We start from the raw sequence: 16,015 nt of genomic DNA, 5'->3' as shown, positions 1-16,015 counted from the left end.
TTTCTTATTTCCAATACATTCTACATAATTTCTCTATCACAAATATTAATAAAGTTATAAATTTTTCAAATTGCATACAGACTTTGTGGACACCCTGTATTTGTGCTGAAATAAACAATTGAAATGTGAATCTCAACGTTCATTTATAACTGTAAAAACCTAGTCATTTTTGAACATACTACACTGTATTATATACTTTTAAACAGTAAACAGTTTTCTACAATTTATGCAATATTTAGCAACTGTGGTCAAGATGACTATCTGCAGCTTTTTTTAGATTTGAGGAAAATAGCCATTTTGAGTGTATATTTAACTGACACATGAAAAATATTTGAACTTTTCAAGTCCAAGGTCCAGTAAAATGTCTGAAAAATTCTACAGACCACTAAGTTACATAGGCATAATTTTTTCTAAACCAATGTGGATATTACAAATGTTTGTGCCATTTATAACATAATGCAGTAGAGCGTCATTTATCCGAATCAATTGGGGACTGGGGTTGTTTGGATAACTGACTATGTACCAAAAACTATATTAACTTATCCCATGTTGAAATTTTTCTCCATTGCGTGTCACTTCGTGTTGAATTTTCGTCGATGTTAAGCATAATGTAAATTTTTTAAAATAATAATCATGGCTATTGTATCATTATAAATTATTTCTTTATTTTGTACAATATATTTATTTGTTTAAATAAATATATTGAAAAATATAAAAACAAAAAAAAATTATACTTTAGAAGTTAATCTAGTAGCAAATTTTTTAATGGCATCACTGTTCTTTTTAATGTCTGATATTGTGGCAATTCCAACTCCATAGTTCTGAGCTAAGTTCTTGATCTACTACTAACACTACACTTCAACTGATCTATTATTTTAAGTTTATCAGAAACACTGAGAACAACGTGTTTACTTTTAGTTGCCATTGTGAATGGTACAACAATTACAGCATGATCTGTTACAAGTATAAAATTCACAGATCCAAAATTAATGTCCCTGATGGAAAAGGATTTTGATTCAGCATGACACACATCCCAACATACAGTCCTCAGAAAAACACCACACAAAAGTGCCAGTGCTGCCAGCTAAAACACACACACCAACAGCCAAAGATTGCAGCGCCACAGCACTAGCAGAAATTTAAATTTGCTGACTGGAACGCTTTCAGTTAACTGACGTTTTGGTTGATCGGCTTTCGGATAAATGATGCTCTACTGTAAATCTAAAAGCAGGTTTTGAATACATATGGAAACATAATTAAATTGGAAATAAACTGTGATCTGCAATGATGGGACCATTTGTCTCATATCTGCAAACCACAGATTAAGAAATACTGCCATAGGGCATCAAACTTGGCTGGAATCACAAATATTCAATGTATCAGGTTAAAATAAAAGAAGAAAATCAGATTATTTATAATTTATCATTTTAAATAGCTCACTATTGATGTAATAAGCACTTCTAAATCAAGCATCACATTTGCAGATATCCATTTACAGGATGGTTTGAAAAACATGATAATAAGTAAATGATTACCAAGCAAAAATGATTGTAGATAACCACACAAAATCAAATGTATTTAATGATAATAGAAGTGATATTTAATTTAACAAGTGTTCAAAATGTTTGCCATTTACAGTGTTCTAGAGTCAAGTCCAAAACTCTGTCAGTACACAACAGAGGATATCAGAATTCAGTAATGGCTGATTTGATGTCCTCGAGTGTATTGGGGGCAATGAAAACTACATACCACATAAAAACCAAATTTAATTAAGTCCAAAGCACATAATTACAGTATAATGATAATATCTAGCACATAATATATTTGCTAAAAGTAGTAAGCAAACATTTTTTATGATTTTTAAATTGTTATCTTGCAAAAACAAACCAATTTTGTATCTCCTGCATGAGAAACCCAACTGTATTCTCTTTATTACAATATGCCAAGGACCCTATCAACACACACAATTCATTTAGGGTGTATTCTATCCCATTATAGACAACAGATTCAACAAGAAATGGGTCTACATAGGAGCAATGGCTCAATCCCTATAAATGTATCAAGGAGCACCATTATTCTATCCAAAATGGAAAATGATATACAGGTACTTCTCAATGAAACTAGTCTAATACACCCTAGTAAGAACTGGACCAATCTGAAACATATATAGATACTCAGAATATACATAGCTAATTGTTGGAAAACTGTCATAAATTACACAGATGCTGAAACTTTCTCCAAAGCACAGAGGTCTACTTTTGAAGTACTGTACAACTATAAACTAAATCTTATTACTTAAAAAATGTTTGGTTTCATCATTATTAATATCGACATTTTTCAACCAATGAAATAATTGTTCCATGCATTTTAAAGTGACATTCAAATTTTCATGTAGATGTTCTACTGTTTTTAACCTGAAGATGACAATTTAAAAATCATCAAAAACATTTGTTTTTATTATTTTTAGTAAATACATTGTGTGTTGGATGTTACTGGTATAGTTACATGCATTTGAATTGGAGGCAATTTGATACACTTTGTCTTCCAGATAGCCTCAGATGAAGTAGTAACATGGAGTAAGGTCCAGACTGTATGGAGACCAGTTGATTCCCTGTCTAGTAATTTTTTTAGCATCCAATATAATGATGCACTCGCAAATTCTGTTTTCAAACACAAAAAGACATCTGCTGTCCTGTGGGGACAAGCTCCATCCTGCATAAACTAATACTAGAAAATCATGTTCCAACAGTGAGCTTCAGATGCAAAGACTTATTCCAGCAATGCACAATATTTCTGTCCAGTGACTGTACTGTTGTGAACAGCTACTGCAGCCCAAGTCAGAATCTGACACCACCTGTGAGTTTATGTTTACAGGAAACCATTCAAACATGTATGTGCACCAAGTGGTTGCATATAAGAAAACTTGGAGGTAAGTTAATGGAGAAGAAAACTGAAAGACAGGAAATCTGGAAATGATTCACTCTGCTACTAAATTAACAGTAAAACAACAAAGCTATATTTTAAACATAAGAAATTATCAATATATATACTATAAGATTTGGCAGAGAACTACAATTTGTATTGATCTATCTTTTATACATAGTATGGCATAAGAATATGATTATATAACCTACTATTGCTACAACAACAACATAGGCTATCCAAACAATCAAGGGAGCACTAAGAACTCTGATCATACATATTCTTCTATAATCTATTGCACCTGCTTCTAAGAAAGAAAGAGAGTTTACATATGGATCATACAAAGACAATTACCTCTAAATAACCTTTCTTGGAGGTTCCTAATAGGTTCCTTCATAGTTTGGCAAATATAAAAACAAAAGTCCTTGAAGATAATCCTTGAAAAAGGCACTATCAGCAGTTCTAGTGACTTGCAGGCACAACTCGGGGAGCTGAGTTGGGTCTTCCTAGATGGGGCAGGAGAACGAACTCACCGAGCAAATGATGACTGAACTCCTGAAGGAACTCAGATTCAAACTCTCTGACCTTCATTTACCTTTCCCTTTCATATCAACCTCTTTTCCCACATTTCTAGTCATACCCAAATTTGGTAAATTGAACAGAAAGTGAGATTATTATTCAATCTCTGATTTCTTTTCAAATTTTCCTGGATGAGTAATCATTCCAGTAAGACATATCATCTCAAAAGGAAGTGTTATAAAAAAACTCACAAACTTCCCTGTTAACTTCCATGATTTTTGGCTTTGTTTAAATTTTTAATTTAATTGAAATATTAAATTTTAAATAATAGCCTGGGATCCCACACTGTCTACAAATATCAGACCAATGATTTGCTTTGATAAAATGGCACAATGATTTTTTGTGAATGCAAGGGCAAGGTAACAAGTTATTTGCAATAAATAATCATTCTTCCAGAGTCAGGAATTCCATCTTCAAAACTGTTCAAACTTGAGCATACAACTTTCACCTAGACTGTCATTATATATACACTTAAAATATAGTAGAACCAGACATCCACCAATATATATGCAATAATGAGGATCACATACTTTTTATCATGTTTTTGAACTACTCTGCATGATATCTGCATTTATAATATCTATAACAGAGATTTGATACCAATGCTGTTTTCTACCTTCTAAAGGAATAACATGCTGAACAGCAAAGTTTTTAAGTCAAATGTTTTGTCTATTTGACATCTAGAATAGTCAGTAAATCCCTAAACTTGGTTCATATTTAATTTATTGACAACCTACAATATATTTATAATGTATTTGCAATTGTTAATTTTACCTGAACTGGCTCAATATCAATGGAAAGTCCATGAACAGGGCAATTCCATTCATTTTCCTTCATACAGCCAATACAATCTAAAAAACAAATAGTTAAGATTAATTCAGTATTTTTAAAAAAATGAACATAAGAATTAAAATAAATGAAGCATTAAATTTTATAAACTTATGATTATATTAAATATTAAACATCTCTGAAACAGATAATTTGTTTATAGATATTTTAGAAGGGAATATTTTAGAATTTATATCCCTTCTAAAATATCTATAAACAAATTCACAACCCTGGCACAATCAGAAACCCACCAGGTCAAAATCCCAATGTAATCAAAAGCCCAACAGATCAACATCAAAACACTGGCATAATCAAACTGTTGACACAGTTGAATGCTCAATATTGTCATAGTTCCTACATATTCTTGAACAAATAAAAATTTCTTTTCAAAATTTTAAAAATAAATTTCTGCAAATCTTGAGGGACTTTCTATGGACAGTTTTGTATAGTTTAAATAAAAAAGAGCATAAAAGAAATTTAACTTGACAAATGTTTAATAATCTATTCTGTGTGCCAAACAAATAAAGTTTGCTTTGCAATAATTGATTATTATGTATTAATGTATTATCTACTAATATAATATTTTATGCTTCTATATCTGCCACTATGCTACTGCTTTTTATTGGTAAAATGTATGTTTCTGTATCATTCATGTTTGAATTCAAACTTTTCTTAGAACTTGTAAAATTTTACAATACACTTATATTTTACAAAATAAATTACTTCCATGCTTACCTGCTTAAAACTGACGGGGTTTCATTTCTTCTCCCGTCATTTCTGACATGTTACAGCTAGTAAATACAATGTAACAAAAAAAAAAAATATCAAAACCAAGTAATTTGTGACAATCATCAAAAACAAAATAATTTTTGTAATTTGAAATGGTTATAATTCCAATTGAAAACAAAATAAAATAGCATTAATCAATAAAACCTTTTTGATAATATTAACATTGGCTAATTATAAACGTGACTAAATAAAAAAAATTGGCCCCTGGTCAGGATGTTCTGACATCACTTGTACAATACTTTGTCTAGAGATACAGGAAACCTTTTCTTGTATGTATAAGTAGTTGCATATGGGAATCAGGGTAAGAGAATGGAGGAGGAAGTTGAGAGATAGCAACCTGGAAGTAATTCACACAGATTTGGTACCAATAAGAAAAAATTTAAAATTTATTTAACAAAGAAATTTCTCGAATACAAACAATAACCAATTAATAATTAAACTTGTCCAAATGCATCTACCTTCACGAGAAAGAGTTCACAAGTAGCTCACATGGAGATAAATACCTGAAGATATTGGTTCTTTCTTGAGAGGTTGTCTTAAAGCTTCTTGCAGTGGTAATTGGTTAAGCACTCATTTGTTCTTCTTTCAGGGAAGAGTCCTTGTAATACACTGTAGATAAATTTTGCTTATAGGAGCAGATGCGACAGTTCTGGGAAAAATGGGGAGATGAGGCAGCAAGATCTTTTGCTAAAGCAATGTAAAACCAACCAACATTGACAGACAAGCAACAACTGGACTCAAACTCCTACCTTCTCTCACCTTCCCCTTTTTATCCAATTTTTCTTCTCCCTGCATCTATAAGCCCAAATTTGTAAAAAATTTCTGCAAAACTTCACTAAATAAGTCAAACTCAACAGATGTATTATATATTATAGCTGTATTATAGCTGATGGGAAATTAAGTTGATAAGATCTTGTAAATCCTCATTGAATTTAACTTTTTACTTTCTTTCCATACTAACTAATGATATAATTTTATAAATTAACAGAACCAATAACCCAAGTTCTCACACACAAATGTTTGTCATGAGTCAGTATCAATGGTAAATAACAACAAGCAATTATTTATCATGACATTGTCACAATGGCAAGCTGCAATTTTTAATCATATTTTCAATTTATTTAATTTCTCCACCTCAAATTAGTAATGTCTTGCCCCTGTACATCATACTTTTCTGTTACAAACAGAGTTGTGCTGGTCATCTATCTAACTCCTTTCAGGGGAAAACTTTTTAACTGAAATAATGTGACTGCCAGTCTAGACTGGAAGTTCATATATAGTTAATCGGAAACTCCTGTCCCTAAGCTTTCCATAACTGATCTTGAATTTCATATATCTAACACTGGTCTAGGGATTAAGGAAGAACATATCTGTCCTTCCTTAATCTCTAGTCAACAGATGACAGTGGAAATTTATAGGTCTACAATTTTTTCAAATTGCAGCCCAATTATTTAAAATGTAGCTGTAACCCATAAATACTGTCAAAAATGGTGGAAATATTTTAATTTTTCCTCAATTACTCTGTTAATCAAGAAAATATGGTTATTAAAATATTATATTATCACTTTTCAGTTTGAAAATTTTCCTCTTTATGAAAGCAATCCACTAAACAAAGTGTTAATTATAAACAAACATACTAACCTTATTGCACTTTGTAAAAGACTTGTTGTCCTAAGTATTTTAAATGTATCAGGCATATGTCTATAAGTGATTTGTGTATTAGTATATGCTTCAATTTCTTTATTTAAAGAATGCATATGGTGCTCATATGATATAATAATATGGTTGGGAGACACATCCTGCTGGATAATATTTCTTATTGGAGTTCTATTCAATTTGTCTTCAAGTTGGTTTCTCAAATGTTAGTAACATGATAACTTTCAAAACTATGTGCAAAGTGCAATAAGATTAGTACTAATAATGTATAAATTATTAATATTAGATGTGTGATCCATTTTGTTCCTTTTAAAATTATTTAAATTTTTTTAATAAGTTTCTCAAAAATTATCACAAAAATTAACAAATATTTGTTAATAAAAAAAAAAAATAGTATTCATATGAAGTAAAATTGTTATAATTATTTTGAATATAAAAACAAGATATTAAATAAATATATCTTGATCTTTTTATTAATCTTTATAAAAAGTTTTGCATTGGATATAGATATTAAGGTATTCATGAAACACAATATTGATAATGGTAGGTTTATTTTATAAAAATTTTTACATTTTATAATATTTGCAGTTATAATGTTTATAACTGTTATTAATAGAAATAAATAATGAAGAACAAGGTCAAAAATTCAGATCAAGCAAAATTCTATCATATATTTATTTTATAAACATATTATACTGTATATTTATTTTGGAAACATCAAAACAAATTTTTATTTATTTCTTAAATAAAATGTATAAACAACATAAAAATGAGTCAAATGTAACAATTTTAGTTGCTGTTTCTGCAGATCTGAATCCAATAATCAAAAGTTTATTAAAGAATGAAAAAATATTTGTTTTTTGGATAAATGAAAAAACTACTCAGCAAAGAAAATGTCTCAAATTCCATTTATCCTACTTTTATGCAAAAATGGAGGCAAGATAGGATAGAAGATCAGATGCTTTTATATAACTGGGAGCAGCATCTGATTGTTTCTCAATATGTTTCAACTAATTCTGTAAACAAATAATTATCCTGGAAAATCATATAAAGATAAAGAATGAGGAAAGTATATTCAGTTTTAAAGTTGAGAATTTAACTGCCTGCAATCATACTAAGTTTAGTTTGGAAACTGAAAATATGACAAAAATTTAAATCATATTGAAGAGTATCCAGACACATCATCTGAAATAACAAATGAAAAATCTATTGTATTTACATTCGAGATTGCCAACAGAAATTTTTTTTTCAAACATAATGAAAAGCTCTCAAAACATTCTAAAATGCATAACAATACTTTGGTTCATCAAGTTGCATTACCAGTTAAACAAAATTATAAAATTATTTTATCCATTGGAACAATTTTATGCTTATTGGTATTGTGCTTTTCAATTTATCAAAATGTTTTAAATATATTTTTAGCTAAATGTGAATTAATTTTTTATTTTAAGATTATTTACTTTTGCTTTTATTTTTTTTTCTGTCCAAAATTTCAGGTCAAAAGCAAATCTTTGAAACTATACAAACTGGTAATGACAATGAACCCAAGTGAACAGAGAAGGAACTACAAAATGACAACTTACAGGTAAACTTGGTTTAATTCAAAAGTAATAGAATAGCCTAAATCCCGTGTAAATCTAAATGATAAACTACCGAATATTTTTCTGCTTTGAATAGGTTTTAGTATTTTTTTATATTTTTTATCTTTAAACTAAACAAGATACATGTCACATAATTACATTTCTTTTTATAGTAAAATCACCTTTATTATGCAACTAGATTTTATTCAAATAAATCCAAAGTGATTCTAAATAAAGGTGAGAGTATTTGAATGCAAAATTGAGAACTATTTGATCCTAACAATTCCTTGTTGTTTCTGAGAACTTGATCTTAGGTATTCGAATATATTCTCGGGAACAATGAGATCAAGTTTCACCCCCTAAAAACGTGTTGCTCCAAGCAGATGTTTGCTGTGCTAGCTAGTATCTAGAGCTGTGGCCCTGTATATCTCTCACTTTAGTAGCCTATATAGAACAAACAGTCTTCTTTTAATAGTATGCCATTAAGAATTCAGTACTTGGTGAATTTGTAATGATGTATTATTAGGATCAATCAGTATATTGGAGTACATAATCAATCATACTGAAAATCAGAATTTCAATATGAATAACATATGAAAAATCTTATCCTAAAAACTCCTAATTTGTGATCTCATCCAATCCCTGATATCTTTAGTGGTAGACTGTTTACATAAGTAAACACTGGAGGTTTCATTTAATTTCAGGATTGTAATAATACTAAGTCTGGTAATGAAAACCAACATTTACATATGTCTGTTAAAACACATAATTCAAAGTCCATTACTTATGATAGATCAGGTAAAACATTTACTTAAATTTTTATATTAAACAATTGTAGTTTACAAAAGTGAAGATTAAAATCAAGTTCCATCAATGTTTTTCAGCCGAAACTACATTTTACAAATGTTATGGGAAAGCTACAAGAAACACAAGAGCAAAACACTATCAAATGGGAAAACAATATGTGAGTAATTATCTAATACAAAACTAGATTGTTGTGACATTGTCACAATGACAAGCTGAAATTTTTAACCAAATTTTAATTTAAAATCATATTCTTAATTTATTCAATATAAAATATATGTTTTCCTTTTCAAATTTGTAGTGTCTTGCCTCTGTACATCATACTTTTCCTGATAACAACAGTGTCATGCTGATCAACTCCATTCAGGAAAAAAGTTTTGAATTGAACTCACATAACTTCCAGTCTAGACCAGAAATTTTTATATAGTTAATTGGGGCCTCCTGCCTCTAAACTTTCCATATCTGGTCTCGACTTTCATCTATCTAACACCCTTCACAAGATTAAGAAAGGATAGACACACAGACAGACCACAATGGGAATTTATAGGGCTGCAATTTGAAAAAATTGTAGCCCAATAAATGTTTGTGCAAATTTAATAACCATTGATTTTATAGCAAACTTCCATCTGATGGGATTTGGACTTGTCAGGCTTTTGATTGTCAAAATTTTGAACCAGATTGATTTTTGAATAAATACTTTTCTATCAGTTCTTGCTTATTATTTATTTTCCTCTTGAATTGATTAATTCTTTGGCTGTAATCATTCGAAAGTTAAAATATAAACAATTCCTTTATGTTCAGCACATTCCATATTAATTCTAAAATTATACACAAATTACAATACATTATCACCAAGTTTATTTAAAATAAAGAAATATATTTATAATAAATAAATATAGAAATAATTATAACTTAACCATTACTATGAGATATTTTATTTAATTGATGAATTACGATAAATTTGTAATAAATGTAACTTATATTACAAATCATGTATAATTTAATAATTTACATTTTTTTTCTTAACATGGCTAACAAGGATTGAAAAATGTTATGCTCAATTACTGAGGGTATACTACTCAACTTAAAAATTAATTAATATCTTTAAGAACCCTTCTGTGAATTGTTTTGGTCTGTTCAATGTGAGTTCCTTGCTGTTTATCAACAAGCCTACAATGCCATTTTCATGAGTCAAGAACTTGTTTACATTTTTTAGGTGTTACATTTGATCATTTGTCTTTAGTATTTTCCAAAGCACACTTAGAGTTATAGCATGTTGGTGGAAAACTTGTTGTTTAAAGAATCGTAAACAGAAGTGTAAATGGCTGATATCTGATGATTTAGTAGGAATATCCAGTTTATTTTATATAATTGAGACCTGCAGATGCTTTAAGATGTTCAAGATACTCCTCAGTTTTCTTTGCAGTGTGAGAAGAGGCTTTGTCATGATGGAACACAAATTTGTCCATCTCACCTGAGTACATGTGAAGAACTTCTCTTTCTAAATATGGCTTCAGTACATTGCTGATATAATAGTCGGCATTCACTTTAACTTTATTTGGGACCTTTATAAGAGGAGTTGTTCCTCTTCCAATCATTCCATTAATAATCATGAACCTTCTGGCCAACTTTCATAGCACCAACAACTGCCGAATTATCAGGCTAGCAAATGGCTATAGTAATATTAATAATTTAAGTTAATTTGGTACTAGAGTTAGGCGTTAGATGCCATCTCTTGCTAAATTTAATAATTAGAATTTTAATTAAATAACTTAAATAAATTTAGGCCTAACTGGAAGAAAAGAACGGTTAGTTGTTGTTTATTTATATTTCATAGCACTTCGTCAACCAAGTTTCAAGAATGTTTTGACCAGGAAAAGGGTAACAGATCTTCCAAACTCAATTGCAGTAGCATAAGTAGAAATATGCTTCATCCAATGTCACCATAAATTCCTGTCTACTTACTGCCAGGTGTTACTTATACAGTTTGCAAGCATTTGTCTTGCGATTTTGTTTGTGTTCTGCAAAAAGGCAATGTACTTTAGTCTTTTGTTACTTTCAAATCTTTATGAATTATGTTTTGTACAGTTCTCTGGCAAGTTCAAATTTGCTTGGTAATGTTTCTGATCCTTGGAGAGTTTGGTGTAGATGATAGTAGATGATTGCTGACCTTCTCAATATTAGCTTTGCAGCATGCTAGCCTAAGTTTCGAGCAAAGTTTTAAATGACCCGCATCTTCCACGTTCCGTTGTTTTTTGTATGAGAACTAATGATATTGCTTACAATCTTTTTAGTTATAGAAATGAAACTAGTTAAGTTTTAGTGACTTCACAATCTCTCTGGAAGTCAACCTATGTTCAAAAAGCACTTATGTGCAGACATCAATATCCAATTTTTGTGCAGTGTCATTTTTTTAAATTTTTTTATGCAAACAATTTTACAACATTGAAAAAAATTATGGGTAACCACAAAAAAAGTCTCATGAATTTTGGTGTTAGCAATTAAAAGATATAACACAGTAAAGTTGAGTAATATTTGAGTATACATCGTCAGTATTTCATGATTTAACAGTTACTGAATTAAATTAATGTGTTGTTATTAAATAAAATAAAATCTAAAGAAGCAAAAATGTCAATATATGCATACAATTATTATTATGCAATCTCTCATCTATTAAAAAAACCTTTGATAGCTAATATATCAGATAGCCATATTCAATGTACAGTACATAGAGCATTAAATTACATTTCAGTATTTATCACAAAATGTCAAGATATAGGGTAACAATAACAACATCGAATTCCTTTTTCTTCTCAACTTCCTAAATTCTTTTATATTCAATTTGCTGTCTTAATAATTAATAAGTACAGTAAGATCCCACTTAACGCTCTCTTGATTAACACTGATTCAATATAACACAGTCTGCTTGAAGCCTAAAAACGCTCAAAATTTATGCTGATTCAAATTAACATGGCATTTCGTTGATTTGTATATAATATGATTATTCTCAAACATGAACCAATCAGCAAAAAGTGGCAACAGTGCTGTCATAGTGCTATTGTCACTTTTTGCTGATTTGTCGTAGTGCTGTACTTCCCTTAAATCTGTTTATTTGGGGCAATTTTGGAAAAAATATAACATCATGGATGCCATAGGAAATATCAACTTCACTTGGCAAGAATTAACTGATAAATGCATGAACAAAGTATTGAAGAAGTTATGGCTGAAGGTATCCAAGAATTCTTAACCAGAAGAGTCTACCGCTGTATCATTAGGTTAACCAAATTGTCAACCCAATAGATACAGCAGGACTAGGAGATGTAGATGAGCAGGATTTTGAGGAGTTACTGCAGGTTTCTGGTGAGAGTTTTACCAATGACGACCTTCAAAACCTGGCAGAACAAGGAATCATGTAGAACTGGAAAATAGAGATTCTGAAAACAAAGAATCCAAAGAATTTCTATACAGATTTCCTTAGTAAGTTTGGTAATGATAACTGAAATCGTTGATCAAATTGTAGCAAATGATCTAGATTTTGAAAGAAGTGCACAAGCAAAACAAAGTGTTTTGGATACAATCTTCTGCTACCGACATTTGCTTAAGAAAAGAAAAAAGTGACAGATGAAACTACACAACTTTATCACAAAAAAACCAGAATTTCAGAAAAGCCAGGACCTTTGTCATAAAATATGAACTTTACATTTCTGTGTACATATGTTTATGTGTTATTTAACATATATTATTATGCAAATTAATATAAAAATAATTTAAAATTAAAGTAAAATTTGTTTATTTTTGGTCGCGTGTTCCCCTTTCCCTATTTACTTTATGTTAAAATGACCTCATTTAACGCTTAGCGTTTTGTTGTCTAGGAACGCATCCCCCACGTTAAGCAGGGTCTTACTGTAAATACATTTATTAGATATGATCCCTTCAAACTTAACTATTATATAAAAAACTGAAAAGTTAGTTTAGTATTTATTAAACTATGTTTTTATCTTTATGTATAACAGAATGGAGTACTTGTAATACAGTCAAGTATGTATAGTACATAGCAAATATGACAGGGATAAAAAAGTTTTAAATATCAGTGTTTTGTAATAATCAGACCAACTTTCATTGTAATCACAATCAGACCAACTTTCTTGTTAGTTTTTTTTTGTGGAAAAACTCTCATATTGTCTGTATTTGTTTGTAATGGATCATAGGCTGGATCATAAAATTGAATGGTAGGAGAAGAGCCCAGAAGAGGTTACAAAAATGTTTGGAGTGAGGTTAACACCACCAATAAAGAATAAAGTAGAGTTTGAGTGAGGACACAAAAGTGAATGGACATGCTTTTATGGTCTCCAATTTTCTTTTGTCTTGCTCATCCTACACTTGACCCCACGACTAAGACTGCAAAATAATACGACATATATACTTTGCAAAAATAATATATCTCAATATCTTCTACTCTGTTTACCGGTGTTATGATCACTCTCGTACACACTTGTTGAACCTTTTTCCCCAGTACTGCTTAGATTTAGTTTCATGAAATCTAAGCATTACTGGGAATAAAGGTTCAACGAGTGTGTACGAAAGTAAAAATAATATATATTACAATGACTGTTTCACAATAATATGACAGCATTTCGGTAATATTTTATCATAGAAACAGTTAAAAACAAGTGGCTCATTGCACCAGTCACACATTATCATTGCTACTTCATTCTCACAATCTTTACATTTTGTTTTAACAAAGGATGGAAAATAAACTTTATGTTTTTTAAAATATTTCTTTGGTGTGTTATTTGAGAAACAAACCATGTATACTCTGTCACAAAAAACTGATGCACTCAACTAGTTGCAAATTAGAGATTGTATTTTAATTTAACTCATCGCAATTTTATCTTTCAAAAATACTGTATACTTGTATATACCCTCAAAATGTTATTAATTTAACAATTTTGTCAAAAAAATGTAATAATATCAAATTAGTTCATTATACTGTAAGAAAAAATACCTCATTGAGGCCATTGTCACCTATTGTCAAATTTATAAAGGCAGAAATATTTTCTCATAATTTATTAAGAAAAACAACAACAAACTATAAATTCAATTCTCAAATGTATTGAACTGAGAAATGAATTTATACTTGAATAGTCGAGATCACATGACCTAAAGAAAGCAGACGATTTTAATTATAATAATATTTTCGTACCATTTTCTTGGCAATCATTTTCAGCATCCGGCAAACTTTCCATTTTAATTTAAAAAAAGTTTACAAGTTAACATTACTACTTAAAAATACTTCGTAAACCGGAACCGGAAGAATTATACTAACAAAAGCATCCCCTATCGAGATCGTTTTAAATTTTTACGCGAGTCGATATCTATAGTAATTTTTCAAAATTTAATTTCTGTCGAAAGAAATTCTAATTTTATTATTAAAATACTGTGCTATAAACAAATAATTTTTATCCATAAAATAAATCTTGAAAATAGTTTAATCAGTAAATCTTTGTGATTTTCTGATATCGTGGTGATCGGTGGCCGTTGCTTTTTAAACACGTTAAACACGGTGGTTTTTTCCCGGTGACCGCGATCGGGGTTTTACTTTGCTTCTGATTGGCTAATCAGAATCAAAGTTTCATCTATAACACTTAATCTGTATTCTGCCATTCACATAAGTCTTGCACCGTCGATTCAGGGGAGCAAGGGATTTTACCCCACCCCGTAGTGATTCCAAACCCTATAAAATTCATATTTTTACTAACGAAATAAAAATCTTTAACGCTGCTTATTATTAATTAATAACTAGTTGTGGTAACCGGCTTCTCTCTGCAAAATGATATACAGTAGTATATTTGATAGTTCGAGCCCGACGGCCGAGTGGTTAAGGTGGCAGTCTATCGCTCTGGGGATCTGAGATTGAATCCAAACGGGGTCGAAATCCTCAGGAATTTTTTGGGTGTTACCGAGATAGAGTCAATATGTCCTTTAAAACCCAACTAATTCAGATTCTCGTTTATGTATGTAAGAGTAGAAGTCAGAATTTTCTAACTCTTTGAAAGGACAACTTTTTCCAAGAAAAGATTTAAAGCATCAGCCTGCTTTTGAATTTCTGCGTCTGTTTGTAACTTTTTTTTTAAACTGGTAACCCGATGGGCGTTTTCTTTGATCTGACATTCTGTAAAAACGTTATTATACTGTAGCTCAGCTGTCAAACATACATTATCAAAAAACTTCGATGTTCCTCTTAACCCTCGGGGTGCCTGGTAGGGTCTGAGAGGCCCAACTCATTTTCAAAAGTCCATAACTATTTTAATATTTGCGTTAGCGACTTAAGGTTATTAGTAGCTTCAGTTCTCTTCATGAGCTTGCGATCCTCAAAAAATTTTTAGTTCATCGCCCGATATCCTGCGAACAAGGCGTGTTTGAATAAGTGCCGGGCCTCACAGACCCCACCAGGCGCTCCGTGTTGCAAAAGTGTAAGTAATATTTTTTGTGTTTGCTTGATTTATAACACGTTTACGTTGTCAGTAGATAAACGTTTAAGCAGCTACTGAGAGTCTGTAAAGAATGATCCAGATTTATTTGCATGGGACATGCGAAATTCCTATGGGAAAAATGCCTGAATTCTCAATTTCAAATTTTAAGTGAAGAAGCTTAATTTTTATGCTTTAACAGATAATTATATTAAGTGCCATTAAAATGAACCCAAAATACTTAAATTATAATGAGATTACATCATGATTTCTAGAGAAACAAAGTTAATATTTTTGTTACAACAACAAAAGTTGATGTTTTATATTATGTAGTCGTGTGAATAAATATTTCACGTAAATCAATGATTGTTTTATTCTAAATATGTC

At 30.3% G+C, this 16,015-nt stretch overlaps 1 protein-coding gene across 2 annotated transcripts in view; it reads right to left on the bottom strand.

Moving 5' to 3' along the window:
• Positions 1 to 14,501, bottom strand: part of LOC136988727 (zinc finger protein 391-like) — a 45,996-nt gene extending 31,495 nt beyond the window's left edge. The window contains exons 1-3 of one of the 2 annotated variants that reach the window (XM_067286685.1): positions 14,362 to 14,489; positions 5,065 to 5,120; positions 4,276 to 4,352 (exon numbers count right to left, since the gene is read on the bottom strand). In XM_067286685.1, the coding sequence (XP_067142786.1) occupies positions 4,276 to 4,338 (63 nt within the window). In that variant the 5' untranslated portion in view covers positions 4,339 to 4,352; positions 5,065 to 5,120; positions 14,362 to 14,489. Of the gene's footprint in view, positions 1 to 4,275; positions 4,353 to 5,064; positions 5,121 to 14,361 lie in introns of both variants that reach the window. The other variant, XM_067286684.1, reaches the window with a different exon arrangement.
• Between the last annotated feature and the right edge of the window lie 1,514 nt (positions 14,502 to 16,015).

Source organism: Centruroides vittatus, unplaced genomic scaffold (genome assembly GCF_030686945.1).
Source record: "Centruroides vittatus isolate TY-2023 unplaced genomic scaffold, ASM3068694v2 scaffold_386, whole genome shotgun sequence".
NCBI lineage: Eukaryota > Metazoa > Arthropoda > Arachnida > Scorpiones > Buthidae > Centruroides > Centruroides vittatus.
Note: the sequence above shows the minus strand (reverse complement) of the source record. Positions and strands in the feature narration are given on the sequence as shown.